At 34.5% G+C, this 26,404-nt stretch overlaps 1 protein-coding gene across 3 annotated transcripts in view; it reads left to right on the top strand.

Moving 5' to 3' along the window:
• The window catches only part of IMMP2L (inner mitochondrial membrane peptidase subunit 2), a 414,978-nt gene that overhangs the window by 271,460 nt on the left and 117,114 nt on the right, over positions 1-26,404 (top strand). For 2 of the 3 annotated variants that reach the window (XM_064655971.1, XM_064655970.1), the window contains exon 4: positions 999-1,064. The exons of the other annotated variant lie outside the window; for it this stretch is intronic. In XM_064655971.1, the coding sequence (XP_064512041.1) occupies positions 999-1,064 (66 nt within the window). The remainder of the gene's footprint in view (positions 1-998; positions 1,065-26,404) is intronic. 3 annotated transcript variants of the gene reach the window in all.

Here is a 26,404-nt window from a genome sequence, read left to right as displayed (position 1 = left end):
GCAATGGTTTTAGCCATGAAAACTAATATAAATCTCTGTTAATTGCATGTCTAGCAGACTACAATATTCTGCCTATTTCAATAGGCAGAACCCAAGCATCAGCAGAAAATCAAAACAGTTTGTTCCTTCAGTGACTTTTCTGTGTACAAGCTGCAAATAAAAGAATTTTTTTTTAATAACATGAAAACACTCTTCTAAGTTTGCATAGTTAAATAATTAAAAGTGAAGAATGCAAAGAGGTAAAGTATATAGAAAAGAAAGAAAATTTATGGTGCACATGTCTACATAAACCTGTCAAAACTACAGTAAATAACATTTTTAATAGTCCTGTCTATTAATATGCATCCAGGAAGTTGGAGTGTTCAGGCTGGACATACAAGTTCAGCTTTGTTTTGTCCTAATATTATGTAATATACGATCAGAATCAATAAAAGATGCTTATGGGAAAATAACTGAGTGAAAATATGGTAATGCATTAAGAAGCTTTGGATAAAGCTGAAATTTGCAGAAAATTTTAAAACTTTTTTTCAAACTTGCACAGCTCCCTAAGCAAGGTTCACCTAAATTAGTGATAGATATTAATATAACATAGAGATATTTTTTTTCCCAGAGTGAGTGAATGACATAAATGTTTAAACACAATATGATGAGAAATTCAGGGTTTAATACATAAATCTATTTACAAAGCTACCCACCTCATTGATAGTGGGATGTTCTACTTTTAATATGGTGGAGTATATTTTTCATGATAAAAGTGCTGATTATTGTGGTGTTTGTAGGCAGGTCATTTTTTAGCATCTGCTTTTCAATGATGATTTGCAATGAGAATGATTACAGTAGCTTCACTTCAGCATGGAACATAATGATTGATGCTATATCAAGGAGAACATGGAATCTCCTAATGACTTTCATAGTGTCTATTTCTTTGTGAAATTTCTTTTTGTTGTCTTAAAACAATGCGAACGTTACTGATGGTATAACCTTATTCCCTGTGTCAGGTCTCCTAGAAATCCTGAACAGAAGATCATTAAACGAGTGATTGCACTTGAAGGAGACATTATCAAGTAAGTATTTTAAGCCTTAGTCTCTGAGTCTCTATAGGAAGAGTGCAGCTTTCAGTGTATTTTAAATCAGTATCCTAGACGACAAGAACTTTCTAGCATTTTCTTTTTACCTATTCTTAACAAGGATGTCAGCGTTGTACCTGTCTCCCTTTTAATGAGAGGAGAAATGCTACACAAAACTACTCACTCTCTCCTGAAAGGTACATGGGTGCAAATAATGCTTATTTCTGAGAATATCTCTACCACAAATCAAGGCTGGTAATTGTACAGCATTTTTCAATAAGATTATAGGCCTGTGATTTTTCATTTACAAACTCCAGCTACTGCTTCACACTGAGGTGGGCAAATAAAGGTAGAGTGGTTTTTTGGTTTTATTTATTTATTTATGTATTTGTTTCAGGGTTTTTTTTGTTTGGTTGAATTTACATTTTATATTTATTTTATTTAATTTTATTTTTTAGACAAAGAACCCTTGTAGATGACTGTCTTTGCTGCAGTATGTAGGAATCCATAGGGAATATGTGGAACTGATTTTATGTAAATTATTCTATCAGGAAAAAACCCCACAACATTGTAGTAAGAGTAGACTCTAGAGTACTTCAAGACTTGGTTTACACTGACAGATAGACCTTCCTACTGGGGCCGGGAGGAAATAAATTACCAGCAGATGTAAATAAAAAGTTTTTGTGAGAACTGTATTATTTTGAAGAAAATGCTTGCTTGAAAAGGTTTCTTTTTCCCAGGTATAGAATAGAGTTGGCATAGAGTTGGGAGGGTAAATCCCTAGTTTCCCATACTAAGCTGTGAATGACCCTGGGAGATCTCAGACAATATGGCACACTGTGACTCAATTAATTTAGATAATGATTCTTGCTCTAGTGTAGTGAATACTTAAGAAGTACTTGACAGCTGCAATTCAAGTCAAGGATTAGAGTTTGGTCTCAGTAAGCCCTAGTTAATAATATGGCACTGTGGAATTTGTCTATGTTTTTGTTTTTGTTTTCTTGCAGTCAATATTTTTGTTTTATTGAAAAATTCAGAATCATCTCAGTTTGAGAAACCAAAATATGTTGTGAGAAACCAAAATATGTTGTTATCTCTTTGTTGGAGCAAAATATCTTAAAGAGCAGACACTAAGAAGATAATTTGATGTCCAAAAACTATAGACATTTACAGCTAAAACTAGCTATCACTTAAAGAACTAAAACATACAACTAGTGTGTATGCTACTATGTGATGTCTTTTATTGACCTGTGTCCTTAAGAAGGTACTTATTCCTTGGTGCAGTTGATATTAGTGCTGTAATTCATGTAAGTGATAAGAATGGTATTCCTGAATCAGTATTCCTCATTCATTGCTGTAGCAAAGTCAGAAAGAAATAGCAATATAAGGCAACTTCAAGTGTTACTTTACACTGTTCTATATTATTAACATATTTACCTTCATTTTTGAAACTAAATTTTGATTTTGATAAAAAAGGTCATTTAATAACAAATTGCAGCTTTAGGAAATTAACTATGCTGTACATTTAAACTCCTTAAGACTCTGAACTTTTCATTAACTTCGGCCGGCGTTCTTGGCCAAATGGACAAAGGCTTGGGACATAATGGCTGTGAGAGTTTATGCAGAATACTGATGAGCCTGTAGGTTACTGAATCACTCATGGACACAGAAGACTGTACGATGATCCTCATACATGTTAGGTGAATTTTTTGAAAGAAATACTTATCTCAGTAATTAAGATGTGCATTTTTTTATTTGAACACATGAAAATTGTCCTAGACCTTTTTGCTATAACTGTATGTCTGGGATAGAGTTAATTTTCTTCCTAGTAGCTGGTACAGTGCTGTGTTTTTTGGCTTTATAATAAGAATAATGTTGGTAACACAGTGATGTTTTAGTTGTTGTTAAGAAGTGCTTACCCTAAGTCAAGGACTTTCCAGTTTCTCATGCTTTACCAGTGAGGAGGTGCACAACAATCCATGAAGGAGCATGGCCAGGACAACTGACTCAAACTGGCCAAAGGGATATTCCATCCATAGATCATACTCAGTGTGTAAACTGCAGGAGCTGGCTGGGCAGCACTGATCACTGCTTGGCAATGGGCAGTGAGCAATTGTATTGTGCATCACTTGCCTTTCTTGAGTTTTATTTCTCTGTCTCCCTCCATTTAATGATGATGATCATTGTGATAATAAAAATAATAATTTTATTAATTGTTGCTGTTACTGGTGTTATATTTTATTTTGTTTCCATTATTAAACTGTTCTTTCTCAACCCATGAGGTTTTCCTTTTCTTTCCAATTCTCCCCTACACTGGAGGTGGGAAGGGGCTGGACCAAGCAAGTGGTTGTGTGGCGTTTAGTTGTCAGCTGCAGTTAAATCATGATAAACAGTATTGTCATGGGTTAAGATAAGAACAATGATAGGCAATATGGTCTGTGATTCTGTAGTTATGTTTTCATAGCTGAATGAATTATCTTTACTTGATCTACTTGGAACATGACTAGGGATAATATGTCACAAGAAGGCTGTGTTTTTTCATGTTATCAGTTAGGGTAAGTTAGTTAAAATTTTAGTATATGTTAATTACTGAAAGTAATGAAAGATCAAATAGGCAGAGCCATTAATGCCATAGGAAAGGATCCTTATATTTTGATTTCAGTTCCAGTGTTATGACTCCATGGCAGAAAAATCCTGTTTTTCAAATTTCAAAAAACATTTAATAAGATAAAAATTATGATATTTTAAAAATAATAATGACTGACTTCTAGTTTTTGAAAAGGAGTGTAGGTGAAAGATCTGTAATAGGTCCATTTTGACCTTTCATTTTTTATTTTTCAGGTAGCCACACATTATGGACTACATAGTACTTTTTCTTTTGAAATATGCTTTGAAGCTTGGAAAAGGCTACAAAGTCACTGAAATAAAAATTTCCATTTTCTATTCTTCTTTCCAGCCTAATTGCTAGTGCAGGTGAAGTGAGTTTGGTAGTGTCTTGTATATCCCCAAGCGTTGTACATGCCACGAACCTATAACAGATAATTTAATTTGGATAAGCTATTAGAACTTCCTCTTCAGAAGAATTTAAAGAGCAGTTAGAAAATTACCATTTAGCCCTTGAGAATGAGTCTATAGGTTAGCTCGTATATAGACAATATTGCAAAATATAGCTCCCATAGATCAGGATTTGTTTTATCTTCCGTGGATTCACAAGAGAATTAACTTTAAGTGGGAAATCATTACAGTGGTTCCTGAAGACTGTTTAAATGTTAACTCTTCCAAAGGAGGCCTTATTTTAAAAGTCAATATAATCTAATTTGTTAAAAATTAAAAACACTTGGAGTAACTTGAAATTAAACTTATTAAAACTCATTTATCTTAAATTCATTGGTGGAAATTAAAAAATCTATAGTTATCTATCACAGATGAGTTATGTTTTCGGTAACACAAATAAATGAAGCTTTATGCAAAGGAAATCAAAATTCGGATTAAGCGAGTAACATTTAAAATTAAGTCTGCTCAGAACCTTGCTGAACTAATTTGTTTTCCTCCTGTCTGTCACAGTTTCACAGGTCTGCAGGAGCTTGGTGTACCAGTTATGTTTCTTTCATCTAATTGTTTGCTTCTTAACACTGTACCTGGGCTAAGAATGATTTGTAAGCCTCTAGGAAGAGTAACCTTTTAAACAGTTTGGTCCAGGGATATTGATAGGGTATTTAGGAGTTAGTGTTCTGAACTGAATGGTTCAGCAAAATGCTGTTGCGTTTAAATGTTGCATCTTGCAAAATTCTGAAGATGAGAATAAGGAAATACTCCTTGTTTCTCAAAGTATGGCAATGCAGACACAGATCACACAGAAACAATTTCATGTTCACTAGTGCTGTAGTACGAGTCTTTTTGTTCCCTCTTTTCCCACTGCACATAGACCTTTGGTAATCATTATTCTGAGGTACTGTTGTTGTTGTTAGGTACTGCTTGCAATGGCTCAAAGTTAGAATAGGAAATATGGAATAGGAAAATACACATTAAAAGAGTAGGAATCACAGTTGATGTTGATACGAAGAGTATGTTTATGGCTGTGTCCTATTCTCTTCTTCTGGAAAGTCCACTCTCTGGGTTATGAATAAAATAAAATAAATAAAAAAAATTTAAAAACAAAGTAAAAATCTGTGAGTGGTCAGATCCACATTGACAGGAGCGATAGTGGAATCAACAGAAATGAGAACAGATTGTACTCTGTAGAGATTAAAAATTTTGGAACATTTTTCATTTTAACTGACTAATTGTATTCTTCATATTGTTCTGTCTCTGTACTTTATGTATTTAAAGGATGTAGCTGCAGTCAAATTACCCTAGATGAAAAACTCTTTGTCTTCCAAAATATTCTTATTTTTTGTCTATGTGCACAGAATACTCATAGGTATGATGCAGTTTATTTTGCACTGCTTACTGTTAGGTACTGATGGAATTTTTTTAGCCAATTAAAGCTTTTTTTTTTAAGGTTCCAGCTATACTGCTCTGTCATGACTCTTTAGAATTGATCATATCCTTGCAAGTCTCCTAAATAGAGTTTCCATTGATTTTGATTCCATTTCCACATGCAGAGTCATTGCCTGACTGAGCTCCATTTCTGTAAATGCAAATGATGGGAATGTATATTGGTGCAGCATCCATTACCTAGGTAAACAATTTGACAAATGTAGAATGAAGATTTTCTGTATCCATAGTGAATTTCTAAGGTTCTATAGATCTTTAGGCCCAGTAATGAAGGTCTGAAAAGCTGGATTTCTGAAATTTGGCACTCTTCATACTCATTATAAAATACAGAGGTGGTTGTGTTTTTTTTTGCTTTGCATTAGTTTGGTTGTCTAATATTTGAGGAAGGGGCATGAAGAGACAGAAAGAATAGGAATAGAAAGTTGAATTTCAGGAAAAAAATGCACAAATTTTTTTCCCCAGGAAGTTTTCAGAAAGGCAAATATATGGAGTGCAAAAAAGACAGAGTTTTTCAGACTAATTTCTTACTTTTTTTCCCTCCATTAGAAAGTGAGTGTTAATATTATAACTGTATTTACTCATTGCTCTATGAAGTAAGGTCTTCAGTCCTTTAATATCCATAACACTTTATAGACATATTTTCTTCTTAAGAGTACAGATAGCAGCAGTGAGATTGTTAACAGATTGTGTGTATCCCCAATATAGTTTTTTTGATATTTCAGTTGGTCTCCTTTGTCAAAATTCACTGAAAGCAGTGGAGTTACAAGGTAGATTCTGTGTGACCTCTGGAAGTCTTAATATTAAAAGAAAAAAAGATGATGTAATAGGATTCTCTGAGATTGTACTTATTTCAGTGTTGGCTTATAGAAAAAAGAAGCAACACATCCTATTACCACTGAAGTAAGGAGCTTTGATTTGGGCAACACAAAGAGACAATAAAAGAGAGACCATCAATAACACTAGTTTTCATAGAGTTACTGTTCAGACTAAGCCCAAAAGTACTAAAAATTGAGTATGCAATTGCAATTTGCAATATGTACTAGGCTACTCTCTATTAGTGTGCATCTGAGCCAAGACACAAATGACAGCTGCATCTACAGGAGGCAAATTTTTTTTTTAAATTTTTTTTTTAAATTTAATTAGAGAAGCAACACTTTAAAAATGCAAAAAGCATCATCTCTTTCAAGATAGCATATCTGTGAACACTGTGCATAACAAGTCTCTGTAGTGTTCAAAGACTGTTTTAGTCTGCCAGAGTAATAAACGGTGGGGAAGTTTTTTAAATGCTCTGTAGGTACCTTGGAGTAACTTTTCTCATGGCTTTCAATAAATCCCTGTAGTTATGCAGCCTCTGGTTATTGTGAAGTATAACCTAGTATATTTAGGAAGTATATCTGCAAGCACTTATTGACAGCATTACTTGTAGCTGTGTGAAGTACCATTCTATCTTGTGCTAATATATATTATAGAATTAAGAGAAAAGAGGTCAACAAGCATTTTATTGAAAACTACAAGGATGGAAAACAGAAATCTGGGAGAGGAGTTGGGAAAAGTGCTGTTGAAATACCATGGCCTGTCCAGGTTGTGCTTCTACTGGCACCTGGAACTTTTGCTGGCTTATCCCACTATTGGTCAATGGTGAAGTTCTTTGCAGTGCAAATATCCAGCAGAGTTCTGGCCACCAGTTTACTTCTGACTGGCTTCCATGTGCTGGACACAAAAGTAGGCATCACTGCAGGAATGGATAACACTACTATAAGTAGGTCTTTACTTTCTACAAAATCATTTTATAGTATGTTGAGGCCTTTTGGTAGGTTTTAAACACAAACATTATGAACAGGGCTGTGATACAACAAGTGTTGTTCTAGGAAAAGGAAAATACTGTTGTATCATGGGCCACACATAGGCTTCAGAGTCCAGTTTTGGATAGAATGACAACAATAATATGAAACAAGTACAGCAGAGGGCCCCCCTCCCTCAAGCTGGACTGGGGCTGCAGCATTTGCCCTGCCAGGAGGAGCTGGGGAAATGGGACTTGTTCAGCCTGGACAAGAGGTGGCTTTGGGGTGACTTAGCAGAAAGCCCTCCTGTACCTATGGGGAGGTTAGCACAAACGTGGAGCTGGGCCCAGTGGTGGAATGAGCGTAGAGTTCCAGAGCAGATAAAAGAAACTTTTCTCTATGAGGATGGTAGGCAATGGGGCTGTTGCCAGAGAAGCTGTGGTCTCCATCCTTGGAGATCTGACTAGATAAAGCCCTCAATAACTGATCTTGTAGCTAACCTTGGTTTGGGCAGGAATTTGGACTAGAGACCTCCTGAGGACCCCTGCAACCTGAACTATCCTATGATTCTATGATATCAAATACTAATTTTCAAATGTGTTATTTTGTTAGAAGCTTAAACAAATGCTGTGTATTTATCTTGTTCAAGAGAGCCTGTCTTTTGTAGACACTTTTCTTTAGAGAAACACATTTGATTTCTGCTTCACTGTAAGTTGATTTTCTGCCAAGACATCAGATGGTTAGAAAAGACTTGCATAGAAGTATAATCATCCCAATGGGAAGCTCAATAGGTTGTCTTTATGAAGATTTTAAAAAAGTGAGCAGCAAGTAAATAAAATGCATTAACATTTTAAAATTCCATTGGTTAATAAAATACTTCATGTATTTTAATTTTCAAAAATTATTTCCTTTTTACTTTCTAAGCTATGGATAGAAATACAATTGATGGTCTGAAATTTGGCACTGAAATCCATACTTAGGCATCAGAATAAAGGGTGTGTTTAGTAAAAATGCTCTTTGTTCTGAACAATTTAGAACTTCATCTCAGCATTTAGATGTTGGCTTAAGTAGTGTCTGGATATAAGCTGAGCTCCATTTCAGCTCTGGTGCTTATTGACTTGCATTAAAAGCTTACTGTGACAGGAACAAAGATGGGGTAGGAGGAAGTAAATAGTATTAAACCCATTTTATAGATGAAGAAGTTGGGATGAAAGATGTTGTTGCAGGCTTATGCTTACATAAGAAGCTTGTGGAACAGATATATTAACAGAGTTCCCTGGGCTCCTTATCTCAGAAAATGAACAATAAGTTCATGTATTTGTCAGCACAGATTTTTCTAGATGTGCTAGAAGGCAAACAAGGTTCAAAACCTGGAAATTCATGCACTTTTCTCCTGTAAATTAAAACTACAATTTTTATTAACTTGAGCAGTGTTAGGATCAGGGACACTTTTTGTTTGCAAATTGAGGGAAAACATGCTGAAATAGAAGAATCTACCCTGAATAATGTAAGTAAATCTTACTGGTTATTTCATTTTACAGCAGTGCAAAAGTCCTCTTTCTATTATACTTGAATATATTTAGGGTGCTGAACTCAGCCAGTAACAAAGTGAAAGTGTTGTATCCACATACCAATAAAGACTAGAAAACTGCCTTGCAAAATAGTCTTAGTATGGGGTTGCTTCCTTATCTGCAGCATTATTCTAGCTTCAGAATCAAATGATGACTCTCTGGGGGCTGAAGTTTCTTTTGGTTTTGTTTGTTTCTTTGTTTGGTTTGGTTTTGCCTGAATTCTTTAATCTCCTTTAAAGAAAAATTTAAGCAGAGTTTCTGTTTGTTTCAAACCAGCTAATGGTCAGGTAACTGCAAGTGACTGAGGTGGTGGTTTTTAAAAGGTATTGCTTTTCTTTGGCCCCCTTTCATTTCTATGCACACATACACACACTCTTCCCTCCTGCCTTTTATCCCTCGCAGCTGGAGATACTGCTTCTTCATGTAATTCATTGAAGCTGATCATGTGCATGCCACTACTCCAAACTAATGATAAGATTAATTTCCATCTCCACACATGTGTAGGGAAACAACAGCGGCTGCATCACTTTTGATGATGTACACAAAACACATAGCTTGCCTCCAGTGTTCTTCCTAAATGCTCATCTTTCCAATGCTCTCACCTCAGCTCCCTTTTGAAACTGCTGAAGGCAGCTGAAGTGAACACCATGTCCTTATCATCTCAGTGAGCTGGCAGAGACCACGTCTGCTTACCAACTCCAGCTGAAGCACAGTAACTTCTTAAAATGCACCAACACTGCCATCTGAACATACTCTCATAGGATCAGAGCCTCATCTGGTATGAAGACTCTTAGATCTGTTAATGTTAAGAGAAATAGGCCAATTTAGTCTGAATGAAAATACAGTTAAAACATTGGGGGGGGGATGAGAGCATATATTTAAAAAACCCATTTCTTTGGGATATGAATTTATGTAATGAATACAAAAAATGTCACCTCTTCAAAATTAATTTTATGCATTTCATATTTTTCCATTGAGTGGAGTAATAAATACACAATTCTACACAGAATTAACTGATGATGCTTTATCTCTCTCTCTTTTTTTTGAATTTAGAAAAATAACATTGTTTGCCATTTGTTTGTTTCCTTTCTTCATTAGATTTACAGCCTGACAGTTTTTTGGTGCCAGTGAGTATTTTACAGCACAGTGCAATAATTGGCCATGTTTTAATTGAAAATTTTGACATTATTGTGTTTGTTATTATGTAAAAATTACAAATATATGTTGACAGGAATATTAATTGTAAATTGTTTTTTAAAAAGATTGCCTCTATAGTTTTGTACTGCAAACCTTGAAATGAGGTCCATAGATCTCGAAATGAGGTTCTGAATAGTTCACAACAGCAGAACTAATAAGGTTTTGAAATTGATCACCCCAGTGGTTATGAGATTCAAATGAGAATAGGATGGAAAATTACTATTATCTTTTTTCATTATTTTAGAACTGACTATTGTTAACATTCTGCTTTTGTGGAGTAAATTGTGTGATGAAACTGTAGTGTATTTTGGGTATAATGGGTAACAAGTCATTAAGTGGGGTCTTCGGCATCTCTGCACAGGTAGGCCAAAAATATTTTCTGCTTTACTGTAGTCTATTGGCAGTGATTGCACAAATAATTTCTACTCACTGAGTATTACACCACAAATGTTTTAATATGAAGCAAAAAAACCTGCTATGATAAACTGTATGTCGTGCATTTCTAGAACTTTGGGTTTATCCCAGATAGCATTTCTAATGACTAGGTTTCTATTTTATATATATAGCAAAATTAAATTACTATTTAATCATTTATTATAGCCTGAATGGGAGGAACTGGTAAATGCTGAAAAAGATTGTGATAGGATTTGCTATAATTGAAAACTACAGTCAGCTACTAGTAGGGGTGGGAGTCTAATAAGTGATGGACCTCTAAAAGAGAGAGAATAGAATAATGAATGAGGAAATCAATGAACAGATTAGAAATAGGCATGAACCAAAAAGAAAAGGTGACCTTTAATGAATTTCAAGGAACTGACTTGCTGATTGGCTAAATTAATCACAATCTGACTGCTTCTGCAACTTTCTGTGCAAAACCACCAAAATTGCCAAGATGCCACACAATGGAAATAGATGGCACAAATTATAAGTAGCAGTGTCCTGTGTGTATTCAGGAGTATTATGGAGTGTGTCTTGTCATATTTCTGATATAGTATATGTAGGTATGATCATATTTAAAAGAAGGATTTAGTTTTATAGTAATAAAAGTCATTCTACTGTTTCTAAAACTTGTGCAGTAGTTAAAACTTTAATTAAACAGGTTTTCAAGAATGGGGAATAGAGACTGAGTTCATTAACCAGACAGATACGCTTCGTAAATGAAGAAGAAAGCTAATTAAGCCAAGCATAGCAGCATAATATTAATTTTTAAAAACACTTCAAGCATAGTTGTAGTAAATCTTGCCGCAGCTATTGCATATTTCCTAATGAATTATTCTACAGTTTAGATTCAGTGTTTATGCTGCCAACACTCCATAGCCAGGTAAAAAATTGAATCCTTAGGCATTATGCTAATGTTTATTTCAGCACAATTAACTCTTTGAGTCAAATTTATGGAAAGGGCAAAAATGACATAAGGAATCTTTAAGCACCAGGATATTTTTCATTTCTGTAAGTTTTATTCAACTGATGTTAATTCTAGTTTCTTTACTTAGGAGACAGAGGTTAATAAGAAGTGTTTACTGGTCTCTACCAAGAGCTCTGTCACATGGGATAGAAGAGGGCTCAGTTTTGTTATATATATATGGAAGGCAATTAAAGGAGTTAGTGAACTGCTCCATTTCCTTCCATATGAAGAAAATATTCAGCTCTGTGTTTTTACATTGTCAGATTTAGTCAGTTAGTTGAAAGCACTTGCTGATGTATGGCTGCAGTGTTTGTGCTTCTATATTTCTTCAAACTATCAAAAAAATCTTGAGCATTTTGAATTATTTAAAAGATGTGATAAACCTTTTAGGATGTTAATTCTTTGGTTGAGTTGCTGTATTTCTTTAAAGGAAGCTTTAGTTTCCCCCTCGATTACTGAGACATCCCTAATTTTTGTCTTCTTCTGCTGGGAAATATTGATGATGTTTGAACAGCTTCAGTTTGATTAGCTTTATATGTGTTCTTTTGGGATCTCTATTACATAGGATATGAAAATTTATGTCAATTTTTGAAGTTGTAACAAATGCCTGAGGACTTTTTCCCTCTGGCAATTCAAATACTCAATTTTTTTCTAAGAGAATTATACAAGTATAGTTAATACACAAAGAAAAGAGGAAACTATACTCATGCATGGCCTGCTGGAAAGGAAGAGATATTCTCTCTGAACACTTCCCACCATGATTATGTGGTTAGATCAGGATCATCTTGGTATCCCAGCTGGTTTCCCTTACACATTAGTGCTGATGTTGTTGACTGCAGCACACTGATCAGGTACAGATGCTGCACTCATTGTGAAGTTCTGGTTGTGAAGTTCTTTGCATGTGTATGTCTGAAAGTTTTTTTCTGGGTTATTTAAATAATAATTTTCTGCTTATCTACTAAGCTCTACATATTCCTGATCATAAAGTTATAAACAAAAAGCTAGAAAGTGAGAGGTAAAAGAAGGGTGGGAGGAGAAAGGATAACTTAAAAATCTATCATAATCTATTCCCATGAAAAATCCATCATCAGAGACATATCAGAGTCTTGCGGTTTGATGACACGAGGCTGTGAGGATGAGACCATTTAGGAGTACAATGTAAAAGTATTGCCACAGCAGCCTTGAGGTATGTCAGTGAAAGACTACAAAGTCTAAAGTATACTTCAGTTCTACAAGTGAAATGTTACAGGACTGTAAAGGGAAAGCCCCTAATATACAAACCTTAAAGCACAGGACTACCTCTGTACCTTTCATTTCTCTGAGGATAATGTTTGGAATTCTTATGATGATTAAAAACCAGAAAATTCAGACCATTTCATAAGTAATTTGAGACTTGTTGTTTAATATAAAGATTTTAAAATTCTGCCTGGACAGAACAAACTATTTACAGTAGAAATATCTACATCAAAAGTTAATCAGTGAATGTAGTGCAGTGTAGTCTGACTTATCCTATAATCCCCCTTCTTTTAATTTTTAGGCAATCTGATAGGAAATTATGTTTCTATTCTCCCCTCCCTCTCCTCAACTCCATGCTCAAGTATTCTCTATATGTCTTTGTATCAGTGCTAAAGTTAGTCTGTAAGACCCTCTGCATAGGTAATTGTGTTCTGTTCCTGTGTATCCTTTGAAACACATAACAGATTTTGAAGAGTCTTTTAGAAATATTTCCAAGATCTCTTTACACTATCTCCTCATACACAAGAATGTGAAAATCATTTTGAACACACCAAGGTATGTTGGACATCTACTTTTTGGCCCAGAGTTGTCTTTTACCAGAGTTTAAGATTTTTCTGTCAAGTTTCACCTTTTAACTGCTCAGTTCTATTCTCCTGTACTTACTTTTTGGATGCTGACTTGCTACCAGGAAAAGGACAAGAGATTAGCATAAGCTGATGAAGGATGTTTTTTCCTTCTTAGTGGTTGCTTCTTTAGGTGTCTTTTCTGCTATGAGCACTTTCCGTGTTGTATATTCAGTGCTGAAAGAAGATAATGTAATTCATATTTGAAATCGTTGCATCAGGGGTCTTTAATTGTTGAAAGTTGAGTGATGAATTAAAAAAGTCTCTCTGTACAACCATTGATTTCCAAAGGAAAACTCTAAATTCCACAAGCTTAATAGGTGGGATTCAGTTGCTTAAACATCCCTGTCCAGTGGCATTTTAGATGTCCCAGTTATTGTGTCTGGTCTTAAAAGCTACAGTTTCAGAAAGGCACAATTCTCATGAACATTGTGTTATAGCTGCCCTTGTCATGAGAATGTCTCAGCAGACTATCTAAAATAGCACCAGTCACTTATGTGTAGGCACATGAGTTGCTCTTCATAGCAAATTAGATGGTTCATGAAAAGCAATTAAAAATATCATGAGGAAGTTTTGGCAAATATCCAGCAAACTTTTGGGCTTAAATCTTTGCCTCATTTACTGTATGAAAATTGTTCTTTGAATTTTCTTACATGCACATGAAGTTAGCTTAGGGGATAGTGTGCATCTCTGGAGTGTAAGTAGTACACCTTTAACAGCAATGAATGCAAACTGTTTGTATTTGAGCCATTCTTTGTCTCCCGAGTATCTTCACTGGTCGATATTTGAAGGATGGTCAATAATAGAAGAATATCCCTGATGTTCAGGTGTGTGACAAGCTTCCAGTGTAATTGTCTTGTAGTCATTATTTAGCATGTGATTCCTGGGACAGCTGCTTTATTCTGGAGAAGAAATTTGTATTACTGTGACAGCCTATAGTAATTTATAAGCCTAAATTTATAAGTCCTTTCAAATGTTTCATATAATGTACTTGAATACACATATATGTACATGCATATATGTACATATAAATATATTTTATGAATATGTATATGTGATGTGTACGTGAATGAGAAAAAAGCCTGCCAAATTTGTTAGAAATCAAGAGGTATAAGAGAGATCTGCTGAGAAGAGAGCTGAAAAATGATTGAAATTAATCATGATTTAGCTTTTCAAATCTTGTTTTTATGTTGTCACTTCCCAAGCAACTGAAACTTTCAGTCTAAATGTAAATTAAATATATATGCTTAAACACTCTGTCTTTAATGATGAGAAATTCAAAACATCTGTTACTCACTGGAGACAAATTCTGCTTATATTAAATAGAAGCAGATTGAAGGAATAAACTTTGTGTCTCTTAAAACAAAGAAAGATTGCCAAGCTGGTGTTCTCAAGTACCTGAAACTCTCCATCTGACAGTGACAGCAGCTGGCAATAAATGCAAATTTGAAAACAAATTAAGTTGCTTTCCCTCTTGTTGGGCTTTATTTGCTAAAATATATCATGAACAGGACATCTCTGAAAACAGGATTTGCATCCCTGTAGATCTGCAGAGAGAATGAAATGTTTCATTTATTCTGAAAATGATAAATTTGCCAGAAATTGCCCCTTAAATTCAGATTAAATTGAACATAGTTATTTTATTTTCAACTTTTACCTCAATTTAAAAGTACTGCACAGATACAAGTGTGATTTGCTACAACAGTTATTTCTAATGTCAGACATATAAACATCATCAATTGTGATCACCCTGCAAGGTTCTATGCAGAGAGATTGCTGGATAGGTGAGCAGATGAGAGAAAATCAGAATCATTAGTCATGTTTATTCCCTGTCAGCTTTTCAGATACTGTAATTAAGTTAGGGCTAAAGATCTTATTACCAAATGGAGTTTGTAGTCCCCCATAGAAGATGCAATACAGCATGAATCTCAAATTTCAAACTAAAATCTGTGATTCAAATAGGAGCTTCACAAAAGAAATCTTGTTTGCAAAACAGAATGTAGTTCCAGTTTCACACAAATGTGTCACCACTTTGTCTCAGCCATGTTCTGATTATACTTACCTTGGGATATTTAAAATAAAATGAATCTCAATTTCTGACCAAATCACCATCCGTTACTTTTAATGCTGTTTTAAAAGTTTCTGTAGATCTTGACTACATGAGTCTCCAAGCCATATTCACATCAGCAGAATATCAAAATCCCATTAGTATCATGTTAGTATGATGTTACAGCAGATCAAGGCCCCTGGTCTGTGATTTCAGACACAGAAAATCCAGTTATGAACTGCTTTGTCATGAAACTCTGTCTGGCTCTGCTGCAACCTAGACATTCAGACTCAAAAAGAAGAAAGGAAGCAATCAACAAAAATTATAGAAGGCCAAATGTATATCATTCATGTCTAGGCTTTGGAAATGAAGATTTGGGGAGGGCTCTACCCACGTTTGTTGCAAGCGCGTTGGTGGCTAAAAAGGCCAATACGAGATAGACACGTCCGGTTGCACCAAATGTATATACCAGGAAATATTTTGCAGTATTTAATGTGCATTAAAGCTAATAAGAATTCCTGAGAACACTGGGTGATAGGAAATGAATAACCTTGTGTTTTGTAATTTTCTCCAAGCTTTTTTGATAGTTCACAGTCACAGTGATTTTTAATGAACACATGACCCCGAGATTAGCTCAGTTGGTTAAAGTTTGATGCTAATAATGCCAAGGTCACAGGTTCAATCTCCTGTATGGGCCATTCATTTAAGAGTTGGACTCCATTATCTTTGTGAGTCCCTTCCAACTCAGAATATTCTGTGATTTATTTATTTAATTAATTAAAAACCTTCAGTGGATTTCTAATCACCTGACCACTGATTATAACAAGTACTCTGACCTACAAAGTTATTGAAAGGAAATAAGCTGTCTAGTTTTTCAGGAGACAGCTTCTCCCCATTTCAGCAAAGAAATAATTAATTCTTCCTTTACTGCATCTGGTCACTAAAACCTAAGTGAAAAAACTATGCTGCTGTTGTCTGAGTCCTGTTGCAACCAGTTTCATCTCTGCTCCCAGGAACAGGACTTGTCATTTTGTCCTTGTGAAAATGGAAAAGCTCAACAATGATGGCAGTACGAGGACCTGAAAACCTAACACATTTCCACAAGTCACTAAAAATGATAGGTGAAGATGTCATTTTGCTTTTGCATGTCTCTGGAAGAGGCTCTGGAGATCTGTCACAGTAAGGAACATCTCCACAACCACTGTTTAACAACTTTTGAGCAATGCCTGTAGCAGAAGCAATAGCAAATTTTCTCTTGAGTCTTGACAACACACTTTGATTTATATAGGTATTAAGAAACAGTAGTTTCAGGATTTTTATGTGTTACTGATTGTATAATATACAGTTAATACAGCTGTAAATACATCATAGCTGATCTGTTAATACCTTCCATTTTCTGTGGCCATTGCTTTAAAAAAATGTGTAGCAGTAATCTTGAAAAAGGAAAATCTGAAAAAATTGCAAATCTGCAAATACATCAGTGACTCTTCCTTGATATTATATTCAGTTAAGTAATTTTTTACATGACTTGTCTATTTTATTATACTGAAACTTCACAAAAATAAATTAAACCTGAGATTTCTAGAGTTTCTTGCCTGAGGAAAGTACATATTAAGTAGTTAGTTTGTGTTTGTTTCACTTAATTTCTAACTATTGTCTAAATGAAATATCCAGATGCAAGATTTTGCACTGTAAACATTAAGTAGATTTGATCCCCAAACTAGGGGACTTCTTGTCAGTAAGATGATGAATATATGGCACTGTATCAGTATAAGGTGGAGCTTTTTTTCTCTTGCAGTGCATATCTGTTATTAGTAATCCTCTTGGAACTGGAGATTCTATATTCAATATAATCCCAATGTGTTGGTATTCAAAGCAAAGTATAATAGTATCTGCCAATACTGAAAGTAGGAATATGTATTCTCTTCCCCAGTCTGCAGCATGGAATAGGGCAAGCTTTTTTCCAAGGAACTTCGATAAAAAAATACCCAGTCAAAAATTCAGCTTCTCTTGAAACAAAGAAAGAAATGAAAATCCATAGTAGACCATGTCTTTTCTGTACTGATGCATCAATATAGGCAGCTTGACAGAGGTGGTAAGGTAGTTTGTCATGTGACTTTTACTTCACAAATCATTGTACTTTGTCATCACATTTGTCTTGAAAATTGCAAGGTATGAAATAATTGACCAAGAGTTTTTCAAAAAAAGATTAGAATGGGGTGAATTTGTGCAGCATAAAGTGAATAGCAAGCAGAAATATACTAGTTTTACAGAAACAAAAATTAATTACTCAACAGAAACATCATTTTAGGACATAGTAGATAATTACTCTATTCAGTATGGAAATGGAGAAGCCTCAGCTGTAACTGCAGGTTGATTTTTGAGTATACCTAAAAGATGCACACAGAGTGGATGGATGAGGGAATGCTGAAGGAATGGGAACATACAGAAAATGTGAGATTCATGGAGGAGACCTGATAACAAATTTCGATATGTAAAAGTTTGCTACATGATTGATATGATTAACTTTAGAAAACATACAAAATTAGAATAACTGATTGGATTAAACTGTTAAGATCTATGTATTAAATATTGTAAGTTGATAACTACAGGATTGCTATGTACTACATCTTGTTTTATGCAAGAAATTTGTGGTATTTCTGCCACTAGAAGATTTTAATACCAGGTTAAACTAACTTTTGAAGAGATGGTTAGATTTCCTTAGACTTTTGTTTGTTAGATTAAGTGTGAATGTCCATAGCAGATATACTTAGTGTGTAGGAATTGATCCCATCCTGTGTCATTTCGTGGTGAGAAAACAAACGTGTATGTTTTGCTTGTGACTGTACTTTCAAATTACTTGACCTAAAATTTCTTCAATAGAAGAAAACTCATGACTCCATTAAAATCATCAGAACTCTGGAAATATGTATAGACTTAGAAAAGCAGTGGTGTCTAATCTACACAGCATGAATGTTCCATAATGTACCTCTTGTCTTTCTGTGTAGCTCATGCTGTGTCTCCTTTATAGCTTCTGTACACTTGTTTTTCCTTCCCAAGGGAAAAAGGGAAGGAGAAAATAGGATGTACTTGCAAACTTAAACTCCAATTTTCCCTATTTGTTTTATCCTCAAAACAAATGGAGATTTTGTTGTATAAAAGAATATGTATATAGAGTGTATATTCAGAGTGTAAGTATAAAATATATAATATACAGTATTAGTGGATGTGCTTTTGTATGTATGCAATTATATATATATATATATATAATTTTTTAATATATAAAAATTATGTTCACAGTTACCTGGTGGTACCAATGGCTGGAAGAGCAGGGTTCTCTACTGTTATCACTGCCAGTTTAAGCAGAGTGCAAAAGGAGCCCAACCTCACTGGAGACAAAGATGCAGCAACTACTGCAGCCAAAATGATGAGACAGAATGGAACTTAAGTCTGCTGCAGACATTAAGTTTTATTTTCTCTTACTACCTGGTAGGAGGAGGGAGCACAGCTATTTAGAAAACTGTCAGTGCTTTTACGTGCATATATGAAAAGCGCTTCTCCAGGGATGAGAGAGAAGAGAAAAAATTAAGCCATTAGAGCATTTTCTGAACATGCTTCTCTCTTACTTTCCCTCTGTTTCCCTAGAGATTTTGCATGCCAGTTATTTCTTCAGGGGCTGCCCTTTAATTTCCTTTGTCCTGGATGCTGTTGGAGGAGGAACCCCAGGAAAATTCCTTTTGGACAATAGGCGTTTTAATAAGTAATAATGTTAATGGAAAAGGACATATTGTACCTTGAACAGAAGACCTGATTGAGCATGCATTTGTGTCATGGTAGCATCTTTTCTTTTGTGCTGTTCTAGCAGCTTTACACCCTCCCCAGTCTCTACATTGCTTAAAAGAGAAAATAATAAACCATCAGAAGACAACTGAGTTTTATATCATTAAAGATTTCAGCAAATAAAATATAAGCATTTCCAAAATTATATATATACATGAGTCTTTTCTTAAGTCTATTAGTTTTTATGGAAATTCAGTGATTTCCATTGGATAAAGGTGATTCCTGGTTCCTTCCTTCTCCCTCTTATTATGCTCTATTCTCTTCTAGAACTTCCTCTCCTTCTTCTTCTAGTCACAGATGCAACAGATTTCATCAATTTTATTTCTCTGTCCTCTGTGCTCTTTTTATTCTTCATCGTCTTTTATTTAAGTCTTCTGAATTTTTAATCCTTCCTTGATCTGTCACCTACAGCTTATTTTTTTCCTTGCGTTCAAAGCTTATGTCTCGTATAAAATCCAAGGGTTTTCTGATTTTTTTTTGTTGTTGTATTTTTTCCCCTATCACTGAATCAGGTTGAAGTTGTGACCCTATACTCTGCATAGATTATTTTCTTGAACTTATGTCTAGGGTTCTGCCTATGCATTATGCTGTCACTGCAATCAAGTTTACCTCAGGAGAAGTCCTTAACGCAACTGCAAGACAGAATTATCTCTACTCCGTATCTGCTTCCAGCTGTCCAAAGTATAATCTTGCACTGCTTCCCTGACCCTTGCTTGTGGGTGTGCAGTCAGCAACTCCTAATTTGATGTCTGTTCCAGGATACTTTTTTGCACTATATTCCGACTGGTCTTGTTGATTCTTTTCTCAGTGTGCGTCACACTGTCTCTGCTTGGGTTTCAGCTCACTTGGGGCACCATGCCAAAATCCACTGCTTGATTTTGTCAGTCCTCATATGGGGCTGCAGTTATGCCTTCTAGGATCTCATCATAAAGAATATCGTAGCTCTAAAATGTGTATGTGGGTTCCCGTGTCTCTTCAGAACAAAAATCCTAGTAAAGGCTGAGTATCTGTAACCTGAGTATTGTAACTCTGACTTCTCCAGTCTTTACAAATGCAAATACATTATTGCGGGTGAGGGTGAATATTAGGGGACTTTGAGACTCTTGCTCATAGATTTATCTTAGCCTCTGGGTTTTTGGGTCCACCCATAAATCATCTTGTTGCAAATGATTGTTCTTACGTCTCAGTTCTTCATTTGTTTTGCACATTGTATTATTTTCTGGATTGTCTTGAAGTACACTGAACTTGACTTCTGTCTCTTCTCAGCTTGAGGAGGAGCTGGCTCTGACCAGTAATTTAGTGATTCAAGTAAATACTCTCTGATTTCTTTGGTGTTTCCCACCAAAAAAAAAATCAAAAGAAAAAAAAGCAAAGCTTTGTGATTACTTCACTTAACTGTTTGTGATAATATTTATGATATTTGCAACTTTACAGAAAATTCTTTGGTTCTTTTTTTTTTTATTATGATCTCCTTGTTTCTTTGTGTTCCTGTTTGCTGATTTGCATCCAGTGCAACTTCTATACCTCTTGGGACATAATGATAGAAAAACTGTCATGTTAATTACTGATCTGCATGGTAAAAATTAGAAATATCAATAAATAAGGGCTTTATTTGGGCACAATTCCCTGCTTGTATAAAGTTTACAATGGAAATCTGACCTCTGTAATTGATGCTCTGTTTATATAGAAAGCCTAAAGAAGCTTTTAACACGTAACTGTTAGAATACAGATATAATGAAGAAATAGTTAACTTGAAATAGTTAAAATAGTTTCAGAAAAAGAAAGAAGAGTGTTTCTGAAATTCTAGATAGCACTAATGGTATGTTACCCTATAGTGCTTTCTTTCATGTAATGCTCTTTTTAATTTTATGTGTTTGGCTGCATTGTTTTTGAAAATCAAATCTATTCTCTGGTAATGTGACAAAGGAAGGAAACTAAGAATAAAGTACTACAAATTAAATGCTTTTAAACAAACTATTTACTTACAGGTACTAATGCATTGGCTAAGTTTTTGGTTGCAATTAGATAACTAATTATGTTGAAAATGGCATAGCATATTTAAATAGGTGCCAGTGCCTCTGGCTCTTGCAGTTCTCTCCAGACTGTTATTAAAATACACAGCTATTCTCTTGCTGTTAGGTATCACCTGTTATAATTTAAAAGCATGGTTGCCTGCCTCATTAGACATAATCATGATTTTTACATATGGAAAATATAAAATCTTTGTATTAATTTAAGGTGCATTCTTCTACTTCACAGAGAAGCTGTCCATCAAATGCTGCACAAAAGATCTGTTTATTATTGCAGCATTTTTTAAAAAAAAAAAGCAAAATATTAATCACTTTAAAGTACAGAATTCAAACAGTGTTTGCTTGTATAACATCTAGCAGCTATCTAGTAGTTACTTTGCAATTACTCTTTCAGTTACCTGTTAAATCTGGTTCCAACCTCACACAATCTTTCGAGGTAGTTGTTTATACAAAAAAGTTTAACCTTCCCATAATGGGAATACTTAGAGTTTCTTTAAGAAATATCATAGACAATTATCTCTCAGAAATAATGTAGATCCACTTTAATTGCTAAAGGTAGAATGAGATGATCATGTCACCAATTTTTTAGACCTTTTTCAAATTACTAGCTACATTTTGCTTGAGATTATAGCAATACTATCATTTTTGTATTTAATTGTTTACTTATAAAACATGAGGACCATATTTCTGGTAAAGAATATCAGAGCTATCAGAACAATCAGAATTAAAGGTAACTTCAGGGATTTTTTTAAGCAGACTTTTTCTATACCAAGGACCAGACAAATTAGAATCTAAATAAAAAATATGCCCTTTCATAGCCATTTATTTGATTAGTCTTCCAAAACAGAATACAATTTGCTTATGTTCATAGTAACAGGAGATAGTTGTGGTGTTCAAGTTAAAGTAAATACTGCATACGCACATGTGGGAGTTATTTCTAATAAAATACACAGTATTGATTCCTTGTACAGTAGGGGGTATTTTCATTGTTTTAAAATGAAGATAGGTACTCATTTCACACTGTCTTTAGCATTACATTTGGGAGAGAGGCTGAGGACAATATTTGGATTTTAAAGTTATTCTATAATGACATAAGAACACCTTCTATATAAAATTCATAAAAATGTTTAAAGAGCTATAATTACTTTATTAATTCACAGACAGTGCTGGAAGGGTAGGCACCATCTGGTGCTGATTCCTCTCTGTAAAACCCAGCCTTTTTTGTGAAATCACTAGCTTCGTTAACAAGTGTTGTGAAAATTCTTTCCTTTCACATTTATCAGTCTGGGAAATCATCAAAAACTAGCAAAGATAATTTTGGACAGAACACACACACTTCAGTAAGAATGAATAATTATATAATACTATTTCATATAAGATGCAATGATAATTAACTAATATTTTGCATAGTTTTGTTGTTAAATGTGGCCTTGGAGTTTTAAAATTATACTCATTCTGTGTACGCTTTTCCCCCACAGGGATTAGTTCCAGAGCAGTTCTTTTGTTTGTTGGTGAAAAACACAAAACAAAACAAAACAAAAAAATCATAAATCCTACTGACTGAAAACATCAGTCCTGTTTGCTGTTTAATGAGGCTTTAATCCATTTTGAACAACGGATTTTTTTTTGCTTTTTTTTTGTTTAGTATAATTTCCTTTTTCTAAAATTTCTAGGGGAGAAGAAGAGGGAATATGGTTAGAAAAATAGCATGTCTTCTGTCTAGTCTTTAAAGGAAACAGAGATTGGGGCATTTTTTTTAAAATTTTTTTTCAAAAGATTTTTCAAATATAGATTTATTTTTAGTAAATATTTATTTTTAATAAATCTCCTCTGAGCCCATTCATGATGTCACAGAATCACAATTATGGGGAAGGTTGGAAGTGACCTCTAGAGATTATCTAGTCCAGTTTCCCTCCCCAAACAGGGTCAGCTACAGCAGGTAGCATCCCCAGCACCCCATAAGCAGAGCTTTGTGGAGCAGCCATGGTATCCTATGAGGATGAAAAATTCTATGAAATCTTTATAAAAATTATCAGGTGTGAGGGATGGGCACAGTCCACTGGGGTATTAAATATGAAGTAGAAATCCTGTGGTGGGATGTGTTTGGGGGGAGGCTATGCGCACATAAGGCTCAGGTATCTGGGTTTAAGTAATTACTGTTCAAGGCAATATTAACTTCTTATCAGGTACTATATTTGTTGAATATTTATTGTTATACAAGGCATCAGCATGGAGAAGACTAGTCATTATCTTTCTATGTCTTTTTCCAACAAATTTCATAAGGTGGTTATGACTGAACTGTGTAAACCACAAATTATAAAGACAGTTTTCCTCCCATAACAAGTTCAGTGCTGCTTAATGCTACATTTTATGTTATGTGCTTGTGAGTATTTTATACATATGTATACATATTTTCCAGAAAATATTGTCTTCACAGGATAAAGAAAAGATGACTAAAAAATATTGAAATTAGAAAAAGGTTAACCAAAACCTTTTTTTTTTTTTTGATTACTGTTTTCTTCAGGAAATTGTACTCAATAGTACTTTAAGAAAAATTCTCTACAACTCTCAATTTACTAGAAGTCTTTTTCTAATTCCTTTTTTGGAAGGAAAGCAACTACCTTCCTTCCTTTCCTTCCTTATTTCCCCATCTTTTGGTAAAAATTCTGTCCAGGAAAAAATACATACCTTAGGCCTTCTTGATTGATTATTTTAGTATTTAAAAATATTGCTGCTAGAGATCCACTATTAATTATCTCTGGTGAGTTTTCTAGAAATCAATTAAGTACAATTATATTTGTACAGGGAAAAATCACATAAACGTAAGTATTTTATAATGAATTTTCTTCCAAAAAACCTAAATTAGTTTGGTTTCATGAATGCATCTCTCATGGTTGACTAGTTTATGCTCTCAGTAGCATTGTGTCAGCTGCAATTTGAAGGTTATTAAACCTGACCTAGATTTCATTGGTGTGTATTTTAATCTGCTCTGTTATCTTTTTGTGTATGTATGTGTTTTAGCTCACACCATTTTCTACTTTCGAGTTAGTGGTTTGGAAACTCTAAGACCAACACAGTCATTATAAGAAAGACAATGAACTTTTTAAAAGTTAATTGCATACATTTTTGTCCTTTGCACTACATACTATCTGAAAACAGTTATCCAAGGATAAATAGGGTAAAAATAGTGATGTAACATATCATGCTTCACTAGTTTGCTACAGCTGCAGTTACCAGAGGAAATCAGATGTTTATCCCTCCTCCCACCTCATACAGGGAAGACAAAGTGAGATGAAGAGGGTAAATAAAGAGGGATTCAGTTAGTTGACAAAATTTATTATAATAAGCAGATGACAGGAGGAAGTTGTTGCAAGTTTATCTATTCCCACTCTAAAAAGAAAATAATCCTTTTTTTCCAGAGGGACCTCATATTGCCTCCTAATTTAAAGCTTTATTCTAAAAAAAATGGAAGATTTTAAACTCAGCATCTTTATGAACAAAACTGGTATTTGTTTTCTCTCATTAAAAGTTTAGATTTGATTAATTCCAAGAAATGCTTTCTCATTTAATTTTTTGGTGTCGTTTTGAGTTCTTTTCAACTGAAGAGCACTGCCTAGGTAGCGCTGGAGTCTGAAGTATGATATATTTATCATCAAAACTGACTTTATACAAGATTATACCAGTTTATATATAGGCTCATTCTCCCTTTATTCAAGAGGTGACCTTCTGCTAAAATTCATCCACTGAGGCTCAGTTCTATGCTCATGTCTAATTTTCCATTACTCAGGCTTTCTTCCTCTTTCTTTCTAATGGATTTTAAATGATAAAAAAGTGCCAGAACATTTTTATTATAAAACCTTCAATTCTGTTCATCACATTCTTTGAAAGAATGAAGCAACCCAGATGTGTTGTGTCAAACCTTTACTTAATTAATTTAATTGACTCTGTAATTTTTTTAAGGGTGCACCTTTTATTGAAATACATCTTTAATTTTTCATCTATTCTTATGGAAATTGTAGTCATAAAATAGAAATGAAGTTGAAAGAATCATCTAATCAGTTTTCTGGCAAAGAAGAAAGACCAGCTATATTTTAACAAATATGCAACCTCACCAGAAAGACTATTCCAGTGCTTTGCTATCTATGTATCCTGAATATTTTTCATAATAATTGATAATAGTAAATTATATTAGTGAAAGTTAAGAAATTATTTTCTTTTGCTTCTAAAGTCATTGAAAAAATTTATCATTGTTCCTTATAAACAATTTCATATGGCACTGAAGTTTATATGAGCTGCTTCTTGCACTTAGTCTAATTTTTCCAGACTAAAAAATCTAAGGGCTTTCTATTTTTCCTGACGGATCTTATTTATCCCAGACTTAGTCTACTACATCAGAAGAGAAGGCGGGTGCATAGGGACTCTTCTCCAGAAAATCATCCTAGATTTAAGCAATGGCTGAACTTGAGACTGATTATGTCTTTGAATAAACTTTTCATTAGACTCTTCCTTCATGAATTTAACCACTTTTCAAACCCTTTGAAACTTGTGTCATCCAAAACAGCTGGTGCACTCTTTAACATCTTTATCGGTGACATGGACAGTGACAGAGAGTACACCCTCAGCAAAGCTGAAAACACCAAGCTGGGGGGTGCAGTCCACACGCTGGAGGGAAGGGATGCCAGAGGGACCTTGATGGGCTGGAGGAGTGGGCCTGTGTGAACCTCATGAAGTTCAACAAGGCTAAGTGCAAAGTTCTGCACCTGGGTTGGGGTAATGCCAAGATGCAGACAGTATTCAAGATGAGGTATACCACAGTTTTATATATTAACAAAATGATTGTTTCTGGGTTTTTCCCACAATTCCTTACTATCAATGACAATGGATTTAACTGCTAATAGACATTGAACAGACCTTTGTTCAAACTAGCAATAATTTTCCCAATTATACCTTTACTGTGTGGTAACAATTAGATCAGAGCTCATCCCTGTGTGCATGAAATTAGGGCATGGCTTTTTTTATCTTTTCCCAGAGGCATTGTTTTACCTGCACTGAGATCTACATCTATTTTAGAAACCTCGTATCAGTTGTTTGCTCTATCCTGGATTTTCTA

Source organism: Pseudopipra pipra, chromosome 5, assembly GCF_036250125.1.
Source record: "Pseudopipra pipra isolate bDixPip1 chromosome 5, bDixPip1.hap1, whole genome shotgun sequence".
Classification (NCBI taxonomy): domain Eukaryota; kingdom Metazoa; phylum Chordata; class Aves; order Passeriformes; family Pipridae; genus Pseudopipra; species Pseudopipra pipra.
Note: the sequence above shows the minus strand (reverse complement) of the source record. Positions and strands in the feature narration are given on the sequence as shown.